Source organism: Mesoplodon bidens (assembly GCF_964165515.1).
Source record: "Mesoplodon bidens genome assembly, chromosome: 12".
In the NCBI taxonomy this organism is placed as follows: Eukaryota; Metazoa; Chordata; class Mammalia; order Artiodactyla; family Ziphiidae; genus Mesoplodon; species Mesoplodon bidens.
The window spans coordinates 67,165,109-67,184,590 of record NC_138168.1 but is presented as its reverse complement, the minus strand read 5'-3'; the positions used below and the strand labels follow the sequence as shown (position 1 = coordinate 67,184,590).

Below are 19,482 nucleotides of genomic sequence, written 5' to 3'. Positions count from 1 at the left end.
CAGAGTTCTTTGTCCCTGGAAATTTTGCTTAGTGGATCCATTTTATTGAATAGATTAACCATAATTGATAATATGACTGTTCCTTTTTTATTAAATGTTTAGACTTTCCCTGTATTTTGCTGTCAGTCCCTTCTTCCTAAACCTTTACTGCTCTTCATATCTTTAAAGAATAAGTTTAAACCCCTGGCCCTACCTCCCCTTCAGAGCTTTCCCGAATCTGTCTCCTCCCATCTTCCCAGCCTTCTTAGAATATGAGTTTTGCATTTTAATTTGAGGGAATTGGCAGTTATTGGAAAGATGAGTTTAGATTGGTCATAAACGTATGAGAACTCTTCTCTCTCAGGAGCAATCAAGTAAGTGCCCATTAAAATCCCGAGCTATGCTTTCTTGTTATCAATTAGCAAGAATGAAAAGAGACGAAAATACTTTAATTTGGCATGGGTGCGATATAGAAGTCTCTCTCCTATACTGCTCTTGGGAATGTGAATTGGTAAGAACTTTCTGGAACGCAGTTTGGCATTATGTATCAAGAGCCTTGAAATAATTCATGTTCTTTAATCCAGTTATGTACTTCGTAAACTATCCTAAAAAAATAGCAGATACGGGAGCAAAGATGTGTTTACAATGTTCCTACACTGAATTGTATGGTCACGAAAAATTGGAAGAAACCTAAATGTCCAACAGTAGGGAAAATGTTAAATGGAAGGATAACATCCCCGAGTGATGGAATATCATTCGTTCAAAGTTGTGTGTGTTGGTGGTAAAAATATACATAAATAAAACTTATCATTTTGACCATTTTAAGCGTATGATTCAGTGGCATTAAGTACATTCACACTGCTGTGCTCTCATCACCACTGCTCACCCACAGCCTTCTCAACTTGCAAAACTTGAAGTCTGTACCCATTAAACAGCTTTCGATTCTCCCCTCCCCCCAGCTCCTGGCAAACACCATTCTTCTTTCTGTCTCTCTGAGTTTGACTACTCTAGGTATCTCATATAAGTGGAATCATACAGTATTTGTCTTTTTAGTGAATGGCTTATTTCACTTAGCATGATGTTCTCAAGGTTCACCATGTTGTAACATGTGTCTGAATTTCCTTTTTAAAGGCTGAATAATATTCCATTTAATGTATATACCACATGGTGTTTATCCAGTCACCTGTCAGTGGACACTTGGGTTTGTTTCCACCTTTTGGCTCTTGTGAATAAATGCTGCTATGAACATGGGTGTACGAATACCTGTTTGAGTCCTCTGCGTTCAATTCTTTTGAGTATATGCCCAGAAGAAAATTCGGGTTTTGTGAATTTCTTTCTTCTTTTTAAAAAAATTTTTTTTGGCTGTGTCGGGTCTCAATTGCGGCACGTGGGCTCTTTGTTGTGGCACTCAGGCCCTCTCTCTAGTTGTGGCCTCCGGGCTCCAGGGCACATGGGCTTTGTAGTTTGTGGCACACGGGCTCTAGTTGAGGCACGCGAGCTCAGTAGTTGTGGCACTCAGGCTTAGTTGTCCCACGGCATGAGGGATCTTAGTTCCCCAACCAGGGATCGAACCTGTGTCGCCTCATTGGAAGGTGGATTCTTTACCACTGGCCCACCAGGGAAGTCCAGAAAATTGTGGTTTTAAACAAATATTTAATAGTAACATGCTTCATGATATCATGTGAAAATTAAAAACAGATTATTAAAATAGCATGATTCTCTTTTTTTGGAAAAAATATGCAAATAGTGAAAGGACTGAAAGAAGGTAGTTAGAATTTTGAGTTTTTAGATCTTTCATCCTGACTTTTCTTTAATAATAAAGATCATATACAAATAAGTAGTTTGAATTGGAGAGGGTTTCTCCCCCATCTCCAGATCAGATCAACAGAGTGATTTGGCACTAGTTTTCATCCCATGCTGTCTTGCTTTACCTCTAAGTTATTTTATGAGTGATAAGTTCAGAAATATCCCTGGAGATGTAAGGCACTGTGAAATTCTAATTTAATTACTTGTATGTCTCACAGAAAGAATCACAGCTGTTGTATCACAAAGAAGGAAAATGACAGCTAAATAGAAGGAGCTTGAGTTGAGCTCAGTTTTTTCTTTGATGGAAAGTAGATGCTCTTTAGCTCGAAACAATTGATTCAAGAATATTTTCTTTATTCTTGACTTTGTTGAACACCTCAGTACAGATGCAAAAAGTGAGCTATGTCTTTATTATAAAGAGCTCATCACTCCATTATCAAGTACTTAGCTCTTTTAGAGCTAGCTTACAATCAGGTGACAAATACAGTGCTGATATAAGGCAGCCCTTGAACAAAAACCTGTTGCTTTGAAAACTTGAACAAAAACTTTGCAACTCTTCAATGTAATAATGAGTTGAAGAATACAAATTATTTATCCTCTTTCAACAAATATTTAGTACTAAAATAGAAAAAAATCAACAATAGTGGAAATAACTTCATACAGTTACTCAAATATACTCACTAGAATTTTCTTAAGATGCCTGGTTCCATCCTTAAGATTTGTTTCCTTCATGAAGTCTTAATTTAGCTTCACTTACCTCTAATCATTTTACTTCTCTATTTTTATAGATAGTTTTCTACTAGTAATCACTGTTTATAGATTTCTTTATGTAAGAACTAACATATTGTTCATGTTCATTTATCCTCTTGCTAGTTAAACTGTAAAGTTTTCAATGACATGAAATGTCTTTGGTGCATTTTTATGGGCACATCCAGCAGTATTGCCATATCAGTCTTTTAAAAATATTAGTCTATAGTCTAATAAGATTGATCAAATATTTTTTATGACAAACACCATTCTTTCCAAGAATATATCAATACCTGTTTCTGTAGTATATAGAATCCAAGCTTCATCCTTCATATAAAAGCAGTTCTATTTTTATTTCTCATTATTATTCTTCCTATTTCACCCAACTCCCTTTTACTAAAAAGCAAAAACAAAAGCAGAGGTAATGAAAAAGGACTAAAAAAAATTTTTTTAAAACACACACCAAAGGATAAGCAGAGTCATACAGAGAAGAGGGCTCAGGTTTGGAATCCAGCAGAACTGGGTAAAGTTCCTGCTCAACCACTTTTAAATTGCGTGACTGACTATTTCCATGCTTCAGTGTTCTGATTAGTAAACTTGAGAGAATCCTTCATACCTTAAAGAGTTGTCAGAATTAGAAATATTATGCTCGAAGTGTCAAGTACAATGCCTGTACCCAGTAGGTGCCCAGTCATGATAGGTAGCTATTGTTATTGTTTCTTTTACTATCTGGTGGTACCCACAGCTTCCTGTGGTAGAGAATATCATCAGGGCTATATTGTATTATTGTTAGAAATACACTGTCCCTGTTCATAGGAAGATGATATATTCCCACCCCATGACACGAGGTTCGGGTATGTGTGTTGGTTGATACTCTTTATCAGCAGAAGCTTTAAAAGCTATGTCGCGGCTATGTCAGGTATACTTTTCCTTAGCCATTTTCTGGGGAAAGCCCCTCCTTTAGGCTGGGTCCCAGAGGGAGAACAATGTCAGGCAGAGCTGAGCCAGCTGATACAGAAACTTGCAAGCCACTGGGATTTGCTGTTGATACTCAGCACATTTACCCTAAAATGACTAATTTATCATCTTCAGTCGAAATGGATGGTTTCATTATTTTAGCATCTATATTTATTTTTATCAAGTTTGAATTTAAAAAAAAACAGTGAGGGCTTTCCTGGTGGCGCCGTGGTTGAGAGTCTGCCTGCCGATGCAGGGGACACGAGTTCGTGCCCCGGTCTGGGAGGATCCCACATGCTGCAGAGCAGCTGGGCCCGTGAGCCATGGCCGCTGAGCCTGTGCGTCCGGAGCCTGTGCTCCGCAACGGGAGAGGCCACAACAGTGAGAGGCCTGCGTACACCAAATAAACAAAACAAAAAAACAAAAAAAACAGGGAAATGATAAAATATATATGGAAAGTTAGCACCGGGGAACACAGATACTCCAGTGATAAGGATCAACATGCTCTTTAAAATAAGCTTTTAAGTAACAGCATGAAAAGTGAATCATATGCCACTTCTTCAGAGGAGACTACTCTCCCTAGCAATAAATTAAAGGAGTTTCTCATGTAAGACTCTAAGTAGGCAGCAATGAAAACTATATAAACAATGTCTTCAATATTTTTATTAAATAGTGAATTCCAATAATATTAAAACGTAATGTGGTGAAGATGGTACGCAATTTAGTAATGTGGTCCAAGGATGTAGCTTTCTGGTCTTATGGTCTTATCAAGGTCAGGATTTAGATTACTAGGGAAGTGAATAGATTATTTGAATTTTATATGACCTGCTGTATTTATCACTTGTCTCAGCCTGGCTCTTGGTAAGAAGTGGATGCAGTTTTTCTTCATTCAGCAAGTATTTTGTTACCACCTGCAATGAGTCAGGCATCCTGATGGGTCAGGCACTGGAGATTTAGTACTCAACAAGACTGACAAGGTCCCTGCTCTCAGAGAATATACATTCTATAGTGGGAGACAGATGATAAAAAGAATAATTTCAGATTGCTATAAATTCTGTAATAGATATAGAACTATTCAGTTTCCTTTCTTTTTCTTGTGTCATGCTAATCTGTGATTTTCAAGAAAATTTTCCAGTTCACCTAAGTTGTATTTATTGGGATAAGGTTATTCCAAATATACTTTTAGTTTCTTTTTAATGCTAGTAGGACCTATACTAATGTCCCCCTTTTCATTTCTGATACTTTTGAATAACAGTAATTTGTATTCTCTTTCTCTCTCTTATGAGCAGTCTACCTAGGAGTTTATCAATTTTATTTATCTTCTCCTAGAACCAACTTTTGGCACTGTTGATTTTCTTTATTGCACATCTATTTTCTACTTCATTGATTTCTGTTCTTTCCTTTATTATACCCTCCTTCCACTTTGTGTGGGAATATATGCTGTTATATTTCTAGATGGAAGCTTAGAGCATTGATTTTTCAACCTTGCTCCCTTCCCAGCATATGCATTTAAAGATAAAAATTGTTCTGCATCCCAGAAGTTTTCATGTATTGATCTTTCAGTATTGTTCAGCTCAAATACCTTTTAACTTTCAGTGTGACTTTTTAGACCCCTGGGTTCTTCAGAAGTAAGTGCCCAATTTACAAACATATCTTTCTTTCTTGTTCTCTAGTTTAATTCTATTTCTATGAGAGGTGCCTTTACAGCCCAGGATATAGTCCACTGTTGTTGGGTGTAGTGTTCCACATAAGTCAGGTAGGTTAACTTGATTAATCATGTTATTCAAATCTTCCGTATCTTCACTGATATTTTTTGTCTGCCTGTTTGAGCATCACTGAGAGAGGTGTTTTGAGATCTCCCACTATGAATGTAGATTTGTCTATTTTTTAGTTTTGTCAGTTTTTGCTTTATGTATTTTGAAGCCATGTTAACAAGTGTGTTTAGGATTATAAATCTTCCTGTTGAACTTACCCTTTAATCATTATGAAATGTTCCTCCTTATATCTTGCAATAATTTTTGCCTTAAAGTTAGTTTCGTCTGATACTAATATCTAATCACAACAGATTTCTTTTGGTTAGTAGTTGAGAGATACATCTTTATGCATCATTTTACTTTCAACCTAACTGTATCCTTATATTTAAAGTGTGTCTCTTTTAAATGCATTATAGTTGTTTCTTTCTTTTTTCTTTTTCTTTTTTCGCTGTTGTTCTTAAATCAAATTTGAGAAGTCTTTTTTATTTGGAGTGTTTAGGTCATTTACATTTAATGTGGTAACTGGTAGTTGTGCTTATGTCTTACCATCCTGCTATTTATTTTCTATTTATTTCATATCTTCTTTGTTCCATTAATCCTCCATTCCCTCCATTTTTTCGATTAACTTAGTATTACATTTTATCATCTATTAACACTTCAGTAATACTTTTTATTTTATGCTTTTAGTAGTTCCCTAGAGGTGACAATCCACATCCTTGGCTTTTACAGTCTACCTTAAATTTGTACTTTACCACTTCCTGAACAAGGAAAGAAACTTAGAGCAGTGTAAATATTTAATAGTTTAGTTAATATCTTTTATATATAGTCAAATATTTACCCTTTCTGATGCTCTTCCTGCAGTTCAGTGCTTCCAACTGGAATCACACTTCAGCCTAAATACGTTTAGTATTTTCTGTAATGAGGATCTGCTGGCAACCAATTCTGCCAGTTTTTGTTTGTATGAACACATCTTTCTTACACCTTTTCTTTTTCCTTTTATCACTCTAAAGATGTTGTTACATTATCTTTTGGCTTCCATAGTTTGTATTGCAAAGTCAGCTCTCAATTGTATTACTCCTTGGAAAGTAATATATCTCTTTCTGGCTGATTTTAAGATTTTCCTCTGTGTCTTTGGTTTCGACATTTAGGCTGTGCTTATTATGTAATCGTGCTTGAAGTTTGCTGAGCTTTTTGGATCTGTGGGTTAATGTTTTCAACAGTTTGGGATATTTTTGGCCTTATGTCTTCAAATATTTCTTGTGTTCTGTATTCTCTCTTTCCTCTTCCTGGGGCTACAGTGATACATATGTTAGACCATTTAACTATATCTAACATGTCTCTTATGCTCTGTTTTGTTTATTCCCCTATCTTTTTCACTCCCTGCTTCAGTTTTGATATTTTTTATTGACCTGTTTTTTTTATTTCACCAAATCTATCTTCTGCTGCATCTAGTCTGCTATTAAACACATACAATGAATTCTTATTTTCAGGCATTGTATTTTTTAGTTCTACCTTATTTGATTCTCTTTTCTTAGATTTCAACTCTCTGTTGAAATTGTTTCTCTTTTATTCATTTGTCCATTTTTTTCTTGATTTTCTTCACCATATTTGTAGTAATTATTTAAAGTCCTTGTCTACAAACTCCAACATCTGAATTATCTGTGAGGCTGGTCCTCTTGTCTGTTTTGCTCTTTTGTTTATTGGTCACATTTTCCTGACTCTTTGCATGTCTCATAATTGTTTAATGTCTGCCATATATTTTGTATTTAAGAATTATTGAGACTGAGGATGATTTTATCTTCTCTCATAGAAGGCTCTTACTTTCCTCTGTTAGCCAGGCAGGGTGAGAAGCTGATTACCTCAAAAACCACAACTGAGTTGAGTTGGTCTGGGCTTCAGGTTTTTTTTTTAATTACTTTATTTATTTTTTAAAAAATTTAATTTAATTTATTTTTTATACAGCAGGTTCTTATTAGTCATCGATTTTATAAACATCAGTGTATACATGTCAGTCATAATCTCCAAACTCAACCCACCACCACCCCACCCCACTCCCGCTTTCCGCCCTTGGTGTCCATATGTTTGTTCTCTACATCTGTGTCTCTATTTCTGCCCTGCAAACCGCTTCATCTGTACCATTTTTCTAGGTTCCACATATATGTGTTAATATACGATATTTGTTTTTCTCTTTCTGACATACTTCACTCTGAATGAGTCTCTAGATCTATCCACTTCTCAATAAATGACCCAATTTCGTTCCTTTTTATGGCTGAGTAATATTCCATTGTATATATGTACCACATCTTCTTTATCCATTTGTCAGCCGATGGGCATTTAGGTTGCTTCCTGGCTATTGTAAATAGTGCTGCAATGAACATTGGGGTGCATGTGTCTTTTTCAATTATGGTTTTCTCTGGGTATGTGCCCAGTAGTGGGATTGCTGGATCATATGGTAATTCTATTTTTAGCTTTTTAAGGAACCTCTATACTGTTTTTCATAGAGGCCAAATCAATTTACATTCCCACCAACATTGCAAGAGGGTTCCCTTTTCTCCACACCCTCTCTAGCATTTCTTGCTTGTAGATTTTCTGATGATGCCCATTCTAACTGGTGTGAGGTGATACCTCATTGTAGTTTTGATTTGCATTTCCCTAATAATCAGTGATGTTGAGCAGCTTTTCATGTGCTTCTTGGCCATCTCTATGTCTTCTTTGGAGAAATGTCTGTTTAGGTCTTCAGCCCATTTTTGGACTATGTTGTTTGTTTTCTTAATATTGAGATGCATGAGCTGTTTATATATTTTGGAGATTAATCCTTTGTCCATTGATTTGTTTGCAAATATTTTCTCCCATTCTGAGCGTTGTCTTTTCATCTTGTTTATGGTTTCTTTTGCTCTGCAAAAGCTTTGAAGTTTGATTAGGTCCCATTTGTTTATTTTTGTTTTTATTTCCATAACTGTAGGAGGTGGGTCAAAAAAGATCTTGCTGTGATTTATGTCAAAAAGTGTACTTCCTATGTTTTCCTCTAAGAGTTTTATAGTGTCTGGTCTTACATTCAGGTCTCTAATCCATTTTGAGTTAATTTTTGTGTATCATGTTAGGGAGTGTTCTAATTTCATTCATTTACATGAAGCTGTCCAATTTTCCCAGCACCACTTATTGAAGAGACTGTCTTTTCTCCATTATATATCCTTGCCTCCTTTGTCATAGATTAGTTGACCGTAGGTGCATCGGTTTATCTCTGGGCTTTCTATCTTGTTCCATTGATCTGTGTTTCTCTTTTTGTGCCAGTACCATATTGTCTTGATTGCTGTAGCTTTGTAGTATAGTCTGAAATCAGGGAGTCTGATTCCTGTAGCTCCATTTTTTTCCCTCAAGACTGCTTTGGCTATTTGGGGTCTTTTGTGTCTCCATACAAATTTTAAGATTTTTTTGTTCTAGTTCTGTAAAAAATGCCATTGGTAATTTGATAGGGATTGCATTGAATCTGTAGATTGCTTTGGGTACTATAGTCATTTTCACAATATTGATTGTTCCAATCCAAGAACATGGTATATCTCTCTATCTGTTGGTATCATCTTTAATTTCTTTCATCAGTGTTTATAGTTTTCTGCATACAGGTCTTTTGTCTCCCTAGGTAGGTTTATTCCTAGGTATTTTATCCTTTTTGTTGCAGTGGTACATGGGAGTGTTTCCTTAATTTCTCTTTCAGATTTTTCATCATTCGTGTATAGGAATGCAAGAGATTTCTGTGCATTAATTTTGTATCCTGCAACGTTATCAAATTCATTGGTTACCTCTAGTAGTTTTCTGGTGGCATCTTTAGGATTCTCTGTGTATAGTATCATGTTATCTGCAAACAGTGACAGTTTTACTTTTTCTTTTCCAGTTTGGATTCCTTTTATTTCTTTTTCTTCTCTGATTGCGTGGCTAGGACTTCCAAAACTATGCTGAATAATAGTGGTGAGAGTGGACATCCTTGTCCTGTTCCTGATCTTAGAGGAGATGCTTTCAGTTTTTCACCATTGAGAATGATGTTTGCTGTGGGTTTGTCATATATGACCTGTATTATGTTGAGGTAGGTTCCCTCTATGCCCACTTTCTGCATAGTTTTTATCAAAAATGGGTGTTGAATTTTGTCAAAAGCTTTTTCTGCATCTATTGAGATGATCATATGGTTTTTATTCTTCGATTTGTTAATATGGTGTATCACATTGATTCATTTGTGTATATTGAAAAATCCTTACATCCTTGGGATAAATCCCAATTGATCATGGTGTATGATCCTTTTAATGTGTTGTTGGGTTCTGTTTGCTAGTATTTTGTTGAGGATTTTTCATCTATATTCATCAGTGATATTGGTCTGTAATTTTCTTTTTTTGTAGTAACTTTGTCTTGTTTTGGTATCAGGGTGATGGTGGCCTCATAGAATGAGTTTGGGAGTGTTCCTTCCTCCACATTTTTTTGGAAGAATTTGAGAAGGATGGGTATTAGCTCTTTTCTAAATGTTTGATAGAATTCACCTGTGAAGCCATCTGGTCCTGGACTTTTGTTGTTGAAAGATTTTTAACCAAAGTTTCAATTTCATTACTTGTGATTGGTCTGTTCATATTTTCTATTTCTCCCTGGTTCAGTCTTGGAAGGTTATACCTTTCTATGAATTTGTCCATTGCTTCTATTGTTGTCCTTTTTATTGGCATAGAGTTGCTTATAGTAGTCTTAGGATGCTTTGTATTTCTGCTGTGTCTGTTGTAACTTCTCCTTTTTCATTTCTAATTTTATTGATTTGAGTCCTCTCCCACTTTTTCTTGATGAGTCTGGCTAATGGTTTATCAATTTTGTTTATCTTATCAAAGAACCAGTTTTTAGTTTTATTCATCTTTGCTATTGTTTTCTTTGTTTCTCTTTCATTTATTTCTGCTCTGATCTTTATGATTTCTTTCCTTCTGCTAACTTTGGGTTTTGTTTGTTCTTCTTTCTCTAGTTTCTTTAGGTGTGAGGTTAGATTGTTTATTTGAGATTTTTCTTGTTTATTGAGGTAGGCTTGTATAGCTATAAACTTCCCTCTTAGAACTGCTTTTGCTGCATCCCATAGGTTTTGGATCATCATGTTTTCATTGTCATTTGTCTCTAGGTATTTTTTGATTTCCTCTTTGATTTCTTCAGTCACCTCTTGGTTATTTAGCAACGTATTGTTTAGTCTCCATGTCTTTTTTTTTCCCATTTTTTTTTCCTGTAATTCATTTCTAATCTCATAGTGTTGTGGTCAGAAAAGATGCTTGATATGATTTCAATTTTCTTAAATTTACTGAGGCTTGATTTGTGACCCAAGGTGTGTTCTATCCTGGAGAATGTTCCGTGTGCACTTGAGAAGAAAGTGTAATCTGCTGTTTTGGGATGGAATGTCCTATAAATGTCAATTAAATCTATCTGGTTTATTGTGTCATTTAAAGCTTCTGTTTCCTTATTTATTTTCATTTTGTATGATCTGTCCATTGGTGTAAGTGAGGTGTTAAAAGTCCCCCACTATTAGTGGGTTACTGTCAATTTCCTCTTTTATAGCTGTTAGCAGTTGCCTTATGTATTGAGGTGCTCCTATGTTGGGTGCATATATATTTATAATTGTCATATCTTCTTCTTGGATTGATCCCTTGATCATGATGTAGTGTCCTTTCTTGTCTCTTGTAACATCCTTTATTTTAAAGTCTCTTTTATCTGATACGAGTATTGCTACTCCAGCTTTCTTTGGATTTTCATTTGCATGGAATATCTTTTTCCATCCCCTCCCTTTCAGTCTGAATGTGTCCCTAGGTCTGAAGTGGGTCTCTTGTAGACAGCATATATATGGGTCTTGTTCTTGTATCCATTCAGCAAGCCTGTGTCTTTTGGTTGGAGCATTTAATCCATTCTCGTTTAAGGTAATTATTCATATGTATATTCCTATTACCATTTTCTAAATTGTTTTGGGTTTGGTTTTGTAGGTTCTTTTCTTCTCTTGTGTTTCCCAGTTAGAGAAGTTCCTTCAGCATTTGCTGTAGAGCTGATTTGGTGGGGCTGAATTCTCTTAGCTTTTGCTTGTCTGTAACGCTTTGGATTTCTCCATCGAATCTGAATGAGATCCTTGCTGGGTATAGTAATCTTGGTTGTAGGTTCTTCCCTTTCATCACTTTACATATATCATGCCACTTCCTTCTGGCTTATAGAGTTTCTGCTGAGAAATCAGCCTTTAACCTTATGGGAGTTCCCTTGTATGTTATTTGTCATTTTTCCCTTGATGGTTTCAATAATTTTTCTTTGTCTTTAATTTTTGCCAATTTGATTACTATGTGTCTCGGCATGTTTCTCTTTGGGTTTTTCCTGTATGGGACTCTCTGCGCTTCCTGGACTTAATTGGTTATTTCATTTCCCATGTTAGGGAAGTTTTTGACTGTAATCTCTTCAACATTTTTCTCGGGTCCTTCCTCTCTCTATTCTCCTTCTGAGACCCCTATAATGAGAATGTTGTTGCATTTAATGTTGTCCCAGAGGTCTCTTAGGCTGTCATCATTTCTTTTCATTCTTTTTCTTTATTCTGTTCTGCAACAGTGAATTCCACCGTTCTGTCTTCCAGGTCACTTATCCATTCTTCTACCTCAGTTATTCTGCTATTGATTCCTTCTAGTGTATTTTTCATTTCAGTTATTGTATTGTTCATCTCTGTTTGTTTGTTCTTTAATTTTTGTAGCTCTTTGTTAAACATTTCTTGCATCTTCTCGATCTTTGCCTCCATTCTTTTTCCAAAGTCCTGGATCATCTTCATTATCATTATTCTGAATTGTTTTTCTGGAAGGTTGCCTATCTCCACTTCATTTGGTTGTTTTTCTGGGGTTTTATCTTGTTCATTCATCTGATACATAGCCCTCTCCCTTTTCATCTGGTCTGTCTTTCTGTGAATGTGGTTTTTGTTCCACAGGCTGCAGGAATGTAGTTCTTCTTGCTTCTGCTGTCTGCCCTCTGGTGGATGAGTCTATCTAAGAGGCTTGTGGAAGTTTCCTGATAGGAGGGCCTGGTTGTGGGTAGAGCTGAGGGTTGCTCTGGTGCCCAGAGCTCAGTAAAACTTTAATCCGCTTGACTGCTGATGGGTGGGGCTGGGTTCCCTCCCTGTTGGTTGTTTGGCCTGAGGCAACCCAACACTGGAGCCTACCTGGGCTCTTTGATGGGGCTAATGGCACACTCTGGGGTGGCTCACGCCAAGGAATACTTCCCAGAACTTCTGCTGCCAGTGTTCTTCTCCCCACGGTGAGCCACAGCCACCCCCCTCCTCTGCAGGAGACCCTCCAACACTAGCAGGTAGGTCTGGTTCAGTCTCCCCTGCGGTCACTGCTCCTTCCCCTGGGTCCCGATGCACACATTACTTTTTGTGTGCCCTCCAAGAGTGGAGTCTCTGTTTCCCCCAGTCCTGTCGAAGTCCTGCAGTCAAATCCCACTAACCTTCAAAGTCTGATTCTCTAGGAACTTCTCTTCCCGTTGCTGGAGCCCCAGGTTGGGGTGCCTGACGTGGGGCTCAGAACCTTCACTCCAGTTGGTGGACTTTTGTGGTATAAGTGTTCTCCAGTCTGTGAGGCACCCACCCAGCAGTTATGGGATTTGTTTTTACTGTGATTGCGCCCCTCCTACCATCTCATTGTGGCTTCTCTTTTGTCTTTGGATGTGAGGTACCTTTTTTGGTGAGTTCCAGTGTCTTCCTGTCAATGATTGTCCAGCAGCTAGTTGTGATTCTGGTGTTCTCACAAGAGGGAGTGAGAGTACGTCCTTCTACTCCTCCGTCCTGTGTTTCAGTTTTATTTGACCCTGTCTATCTCTGTTTTGTTCCTGCTTCCTGGATGTGACCGCCCTCAGCTTTTGATTGAGAGCCAAGCAGGGCTCTATCTTCTTATCCCTTAAATACTGTGGAAGATTTTATAACTGCCCTTTGGGGTTTTGAGTTTGACTCTTTATTCTCTTATATTATACATATCTAGACTTTGGAGGAGATTGCCATCTATTTATTGCAGACTCCTCCCTCAAGTAACACTTCACTCCTAAGTACTGCTGGACTTCATATTTCACTGCCATTCCAGCCATACCTCATCCCCAACTGCCCATATAGCCAGCATTCAACAAATGTCCTATGGAGAAAACTGGCTGCACATTTGCGGTTCCTCCAGGTTTCACCCTGTCATGCCAGCCCATGCAACTATCAGGAAATCCACTTGTTTCTATTTTCCCTGGTAGAGTTTCAAATAGGTAGAGTTTCTCTGCCTATGCCAAGCCTATGCTTAATATTATGGTTGGAATCAGCAAATGCCCCTATTGCGACAAAAGCAATTCAGCTCTCCTTGGTAGGACACTTCCCTGTTCGGAATTTTATCTCAGTGATTTTGTTGTGCTGTTGCTTCCATAGATCTCCAGCATCTATAAAAATATGTTTTTGATGTGTATCCTTTTTCCCACCTAGTTGTTGTAGCAGGAGTGATGGCTCCCAAGTAGACTATTACATCTTACCTGGAAACTCAGATTTTCCCCTTACATTGACTATTCTTCTAATTTAAACAGTTACATAGCTTTCCAACATTTGGAATACATTTTATTCCATATTCCATTTTATAATATTGTGGGAAACTTAGGAAGTACTTTTTCATTTTGTAACAAATATTCTTGTAACCAAATTTCTGATTACATATTTAATGTTTTTTCTTAGTATAAACCCATAGATATGGAAATCTTGTGTCAATAGGTATGCATTGCTTTTTTTAATATTTTACAATTTTTGATAGATATTGGCAAATTTCTTCCAAGAAATACTATACTAATGTACTTTTACAGTGCATGAGAATGTCCACTTCCTTAAGACTTTCTCCTCAATACCCAGCTTATTATTATGGAGTGCTGTAAGCCATAAAAAGTATAAATTATTAATTTATTGCATCTATATTTTGGTTAAAATATTTTTAAATGTATTGTTTATGGTAACAGAAAAACAGATATAAGCCCAACTTTTCATTTTGGTTAGTTTGGCACATAGGAAGCACTTAGTCAATATTTATTGGTTGATTTGGTGTTATCTTGCTTTCTGCATCTTCCTTTGAGTATGTTGAAGAGAACTATTCCATGTTCTTTTAGGAGAAATGAAAGAATTTATTTGTTGAAAAATATTATGTATCTTGATATGAATTTGTGGAAACTATAATGTATTGGTAGAAAGAAAGGTATTAACTCCTTTCTTCTATATCTTTTTTTACTGGGACCTTTTACTTGCCTCTGAACAAACACAAAGACCTTTGTGTCTTATATGAGTCTAAGACTTATAAATCATGTCTTTCCTTGATATGACCTGCTTTGGATATCAGCAGTCTGGGTACATGCTTTTTCCATTTTAGATTTGGGAAACACCAGTACTTCTGGAGAGATAAAAATACTTTTTAATCAGCAACAGTGATGCAGTTGGAAATATTTTTTTCTTATTTCACATACATAACTATTCGAGCCAACGAGTTAATATTAATAGTTATTTGATTTTTGTTTCCTTTCAGAGACACTTTTTTGCTTAAAAAGTAAGACCCTTAAAAAGGGCACATGATTCTCAATATGCAGAAAAGATGTACTTTTCTTTTGAAGTTTACCTTACCATTTTAAATTATGGAAAACTTCAAGTGTATATAAAAGCCAAAAATATACTCTAATGTACATTATTGTGCTGGCTGCCATTTTGGCAATTCACATCTTTCAGTTTCACAGTTAATGATTTTAATAAGAATGCCTTTATCTTGGAATTTTAATGTGTTTTCCCCTATGTATCCTTTTTTTGTATCATTAAATAGTTATTCATTAGGTATTTAGTCTATATTTTCCTTGATCTGATTTTTTTAAATAGCTATTTCATTTTTCATGTTTGGCTCAGTTTCTATTAGTCACTAGGGCATTTACTTTAATTTTGTTCTTCTTCATGCTCTTAAATGAAATAATATTGAATATTGTTGCCTGTTAAATGATGTATGTGAGGAGACCCTTGAATGGAACCTAGGAAGTGTTACCTTGAAAATACAGGGAATGTACAGACACTGAAGTCTTTTCAAATGTTGAAACGTTTGTAAAGGTTGATATTCAGTTTCATGCATATTCAGAAAAGTGTTCTCATTCTCTTTGAGCCAAAATTAGTATGCATAGGCACAATCTCTGTTTTCCTTAATTTCTTACTGAAACTGACCTTCTTTATTGCACTTCTATATCACTCTTATGGAAGTGATTGTTTCAGTATGTTACATAAATGATCTTCCTCATTGTTTTGTGTATATGTGTATATTTTTGCTTTGTGTATTTTTAAAGCTTTTAAAAACCACTTAAAAATATGTACAGGGTTCTTATCTTTAAATTTTCACTGTTTACACATGTTTGCACACACACACACGCTCTCTCACATTTCTGGAAGACTTTGAAGAGAGGATTTTTTTAAAGACTGGAGATGCTATGATGAGGCTGAGTTAAGTGGGGGGAATGCCATTTTGCTGAGGGTGAGGGTATACAGTCACTTAAGCATTAAATCCTAATAGCACGCTAGACTCTGGGGTGAAGACCAGTGGAATATTTTTACTTGCTCAGGCCTTGGAATTATGCAAACAGAAGCTATTGCAAACTCAAAGTTTCATGACTGAAAAAGTAAACTTGTACATTTGTGTGTGTGTTTTATAGGTTCAAAAAGGCATTTGAATCTGAGCCAACACTACAGTCAGGAATTAATTATGCGGTCCTCCTCCTGGCATCTGGGCACCAGTTTGAATCTTCCTTTGAGCTCCGAAAAGTTGGTAATTACAGCTTGACGTTTTCCATGTAAATCGAGAAACTGTACCCAACGATACAAAGAAAAAGAATCTTTGATACATAGTCCCTTTGCTTTCTGTCCCATCTGACTTCCTAAAAAACAAATTACATCTCCTTATTTAATGTTTCATATTGTTGTGCAAAATCCTGACACTGGGTTGTAATTCAGTTTTTAGTTTATTTTACCTGATATATATATATATATATATATATATATATATATATTTTTTTTTTTTTTTTTTTTTTTTTTTTTTTTTCTGTACGCGGGCCTCTCACTATTGTGGCCTCTCCCGTTGCAGAGCACAGGCTCCGGACCCGCAGGCTCAGCGGCCATGGCTCACGGGCCTAGCCGCTCCGCGGCATATGGGATCTTCCCGGACCGGGGCACGAACCCGTGTCCCCTGCATCGGCAGGCGGACTCTCAACCACTGCGCCACCAGGGAAGCCCTACCTGATATTTTTAATTCCAGCTCAAACTAATATTAAAAATATGGGCTCTGCATTCAGCCCTCAACTGCCAAATAAGGTAGTGTTTTGTGGAACATCAGGGAAGTTTCCTATCTTAGATTGATTTTGCTTTCCTGGGGCTGAAAGAAAGAAAGAAAGAAAGGGAGGAAGGACACTTTGATATTTCCTGTTTCTGTTTCTTGTACACCTGCCCGTATGATTTCAGTTTTGTTGGAGGTGGAGCCTCCCAAGCCCATAGAACAAGCAGATGGCAGTCTTGGCAGTGACTGGTCTCCTCAGAGACCGTCTCTGAATTGTAGCCATTGATAGAATGTGCTTTTTTCCCTTTTATCAGTGGACATTGCCTCATATGCTGACCCTTCTTTGGAATTTTTGAAGATTAGGATATCTCAGTGAACAAATTTTGTGTGATTTCCTTGGTTCTGGCTTTGATAACATTTTTTAAGGTTCTAGATATTGCATACTATCTAAGGTAATCAGATTTTGCTCTCTTTTGAGAGTCTAACCCCTCTCTTTCAGAGACCTGTTACAACTCTTGCAGGAGTCTTTACTACAGACATAGAAATAGTTTGCCATATTTTTCGTAGAGGAAAAAAATTTTATCGTAGTTAAGCTATGAATTGTAGAAGAAACTTTTAAGATTTTTAACTGGAGAAATGTTTTGTTTAATTTGTCATAAGAAAAAATGAGCCCTGGACTTTTTTTTTGCATTATTTGGGAAAGACTAATAAAATGGCCTTATATGATGTTCTAGGAAATCTTTGAGGCAAGTAAAGTTTGAGTATTAAGTACCTTTTAAAAGATGCAGACTAAAAGAATGATACAATGCTTGTTGCTGCTGGATTGCAATGGTATTCAATGCACAAAGTTTTATTTGAAATAATATTTTTAGCTGGAAAATGAAATCAGAAAAATATACGCTTTTCATAAAATATAATTATTTTATTATAAATAATTATTTATTATAATTAAATTATAATTATAATAAAATTCTGCATCTAAGGTTATTTTAAAAACTCTACACTATCCAAAACTCCTTATGCATCAGTGATCTAAAAATGATTTGTATTGCTCTGTTCTTGAACTTGAGGTTGAAGCCTGCAGATCATCACAGAATTTGACACTGATTTGCATGCGTAGGTAGAGCAGTAACATAGTGGTTTGAAATGTACCTATTCTAAATTCTCATTTTTAAGTTAAATGTAGATTAAAATGGTCAGTAGATCTTAAATGTTCTCACCACAAAAAAGAAATGGAAATTATATGACATGTTGGAGGTGTGAGCTAAGGCTACAGTGTGATCATTTTGCCAGATATAAGTGTATCGAATCAACACATTGTACACCTTAAACTTACACAATGCTATGTCAATTATACCTTTCAAAAGATGGGGGAAAGAAAAAGGATGGTCAGCACTCTGAGGTTTGAGGAACTGTGATTAATGTAACTTTGTAAAGGAAACACACTTCAGTTTTTTCCAAGAAAAGCTGATTCATAATACATGTTGAACAAACATTTGAAAGCATATGAAGTTGAATTTTTAATTTTGGAAATTGCAAAACATACACAGACTTAAAATCTGACTTGACAGTGAATTTTTAGTTCCCATAAGAGCTAAGTTTTAGGCTTCTAAAATACTGTGATATACACTCTAAATTATATGTCCTTAAAAACTAAAAGGCAATTAAAACTCACTAATTTAGATTCTACTCAATCACAAATTATGCTAATCAATATAGGTTGACCTAAAGTTAATATTTATACGGTAAAATAGAGTTAAAGGGATTTTCAAGGAAAACAGGTTGACTAAATAAATGAATATTTTAATATAATTTTATTAATTAATAGTATATAATAAAAACAAGATTTATAACATTGGGCATATTTTAAAATATAAGTTGCATTCTCTTTTTAATCAAAATTTTTAGTAATTTATATCTTCTCCCACTTTTTTTATTATTGGTCCCCTGCAAATATACAAATTAGTCTGAGTTCCTGAGCTCTGATAGTAGTCAGACTTTAATTTATAAAATATTTTCTTTAGATGTATTTTGAAATTTGATTTATTCATAAAGGATAAACAATTAAAGATTAAGATGTCATAAGAAGATCACTAAATCTGAGGCTTTCCAAATATATTATCTTAACTTTAAGAACTCTAATGTAAGAACAGTTCTTAACTGTCATAATCTGTTGCCCAAAGACTCTTAATTCTAGTCATGTGTTTGTTTGAGGTTATGACTAATTGCTTCGTGATCTGTGTTTTAATTTCCCGGTTTTTGAATAATCACTGATGTTTGGACTATTTAGAACTAGGATTTAAAAACACAGAACCGCTTCTTACATCTTTATCCTTTTTTCAGCTTCACAAGCCTTAAAATTAATATTCAAACTTTAGCTAAATAAAAGATGATTCTTCTGTGGAATTTTTCAACCATGAGACACTTTATGAGATGATGATGTAATAAAAAAACAGTGTGATTGGAATTGAGACAAACCACTGTTTGAATCTTATTTTCAGGGAGTTATTAAAATAAAATTTGTATTACTGAATATAAAAATCCATGAGTCTAAAAGGATAATCAAGAAAAAGAAATCAAAACTAAAACAAAACGCGTCACCAACCACAAAACAGCTCACATTGCCATCTATGACCAAATTCTTAGAAAACTGAAAATTATAAGGAAAAAAATTCAGTACTTTCCCTTCCTTTTAAAGGGATACTATAGTTATCCAGTTGAGCAGATAAAGCTCTTCTTAAGACATGCTACATACTAACTGTATATTCTTCAGGAGAATGTATTCTTCAAAAGAATGCTGGCTAATAAAGTAGAAGGAATGATAAAGTTGATAATGCTAGTGATATTAAAATAATGATTCTGACAAGGATCATCAATTAGAACTAAAACTTAAGTTAATTAAGATGCTTATTTTT

At 35.6% G+C, this 19,482-nt stretch overlaps 1 protein-coding gene across 3 annotated transcripts in view; it reads left to right on the top strand.

Annotated features, from left to right (window-relative positions):
- The window catches only part of MAP3K5 (mitogen-activated protein kinase kinase kinase 5), a 227,742-nt gene that overhangs the window by 110,098 nt on the left and 98,162 nt on the right, over nucleotides 1–19,482 (top strand). For all 3 annotated transcript variants that reach the window (XM_081251030.1, XM_081251029.1, XM_081251031.1), the window contains exon 8: nucleotides 15,951–16,063. In XM_081251030.1, the coding sequence (XP_081107156.1) occupies nucleotides 15,951–16,063 (113 nt within the window). The remainder of the gene's footprint in view (nucleotides 1–15,950; nucleotides 16,064–19,482) is intronic.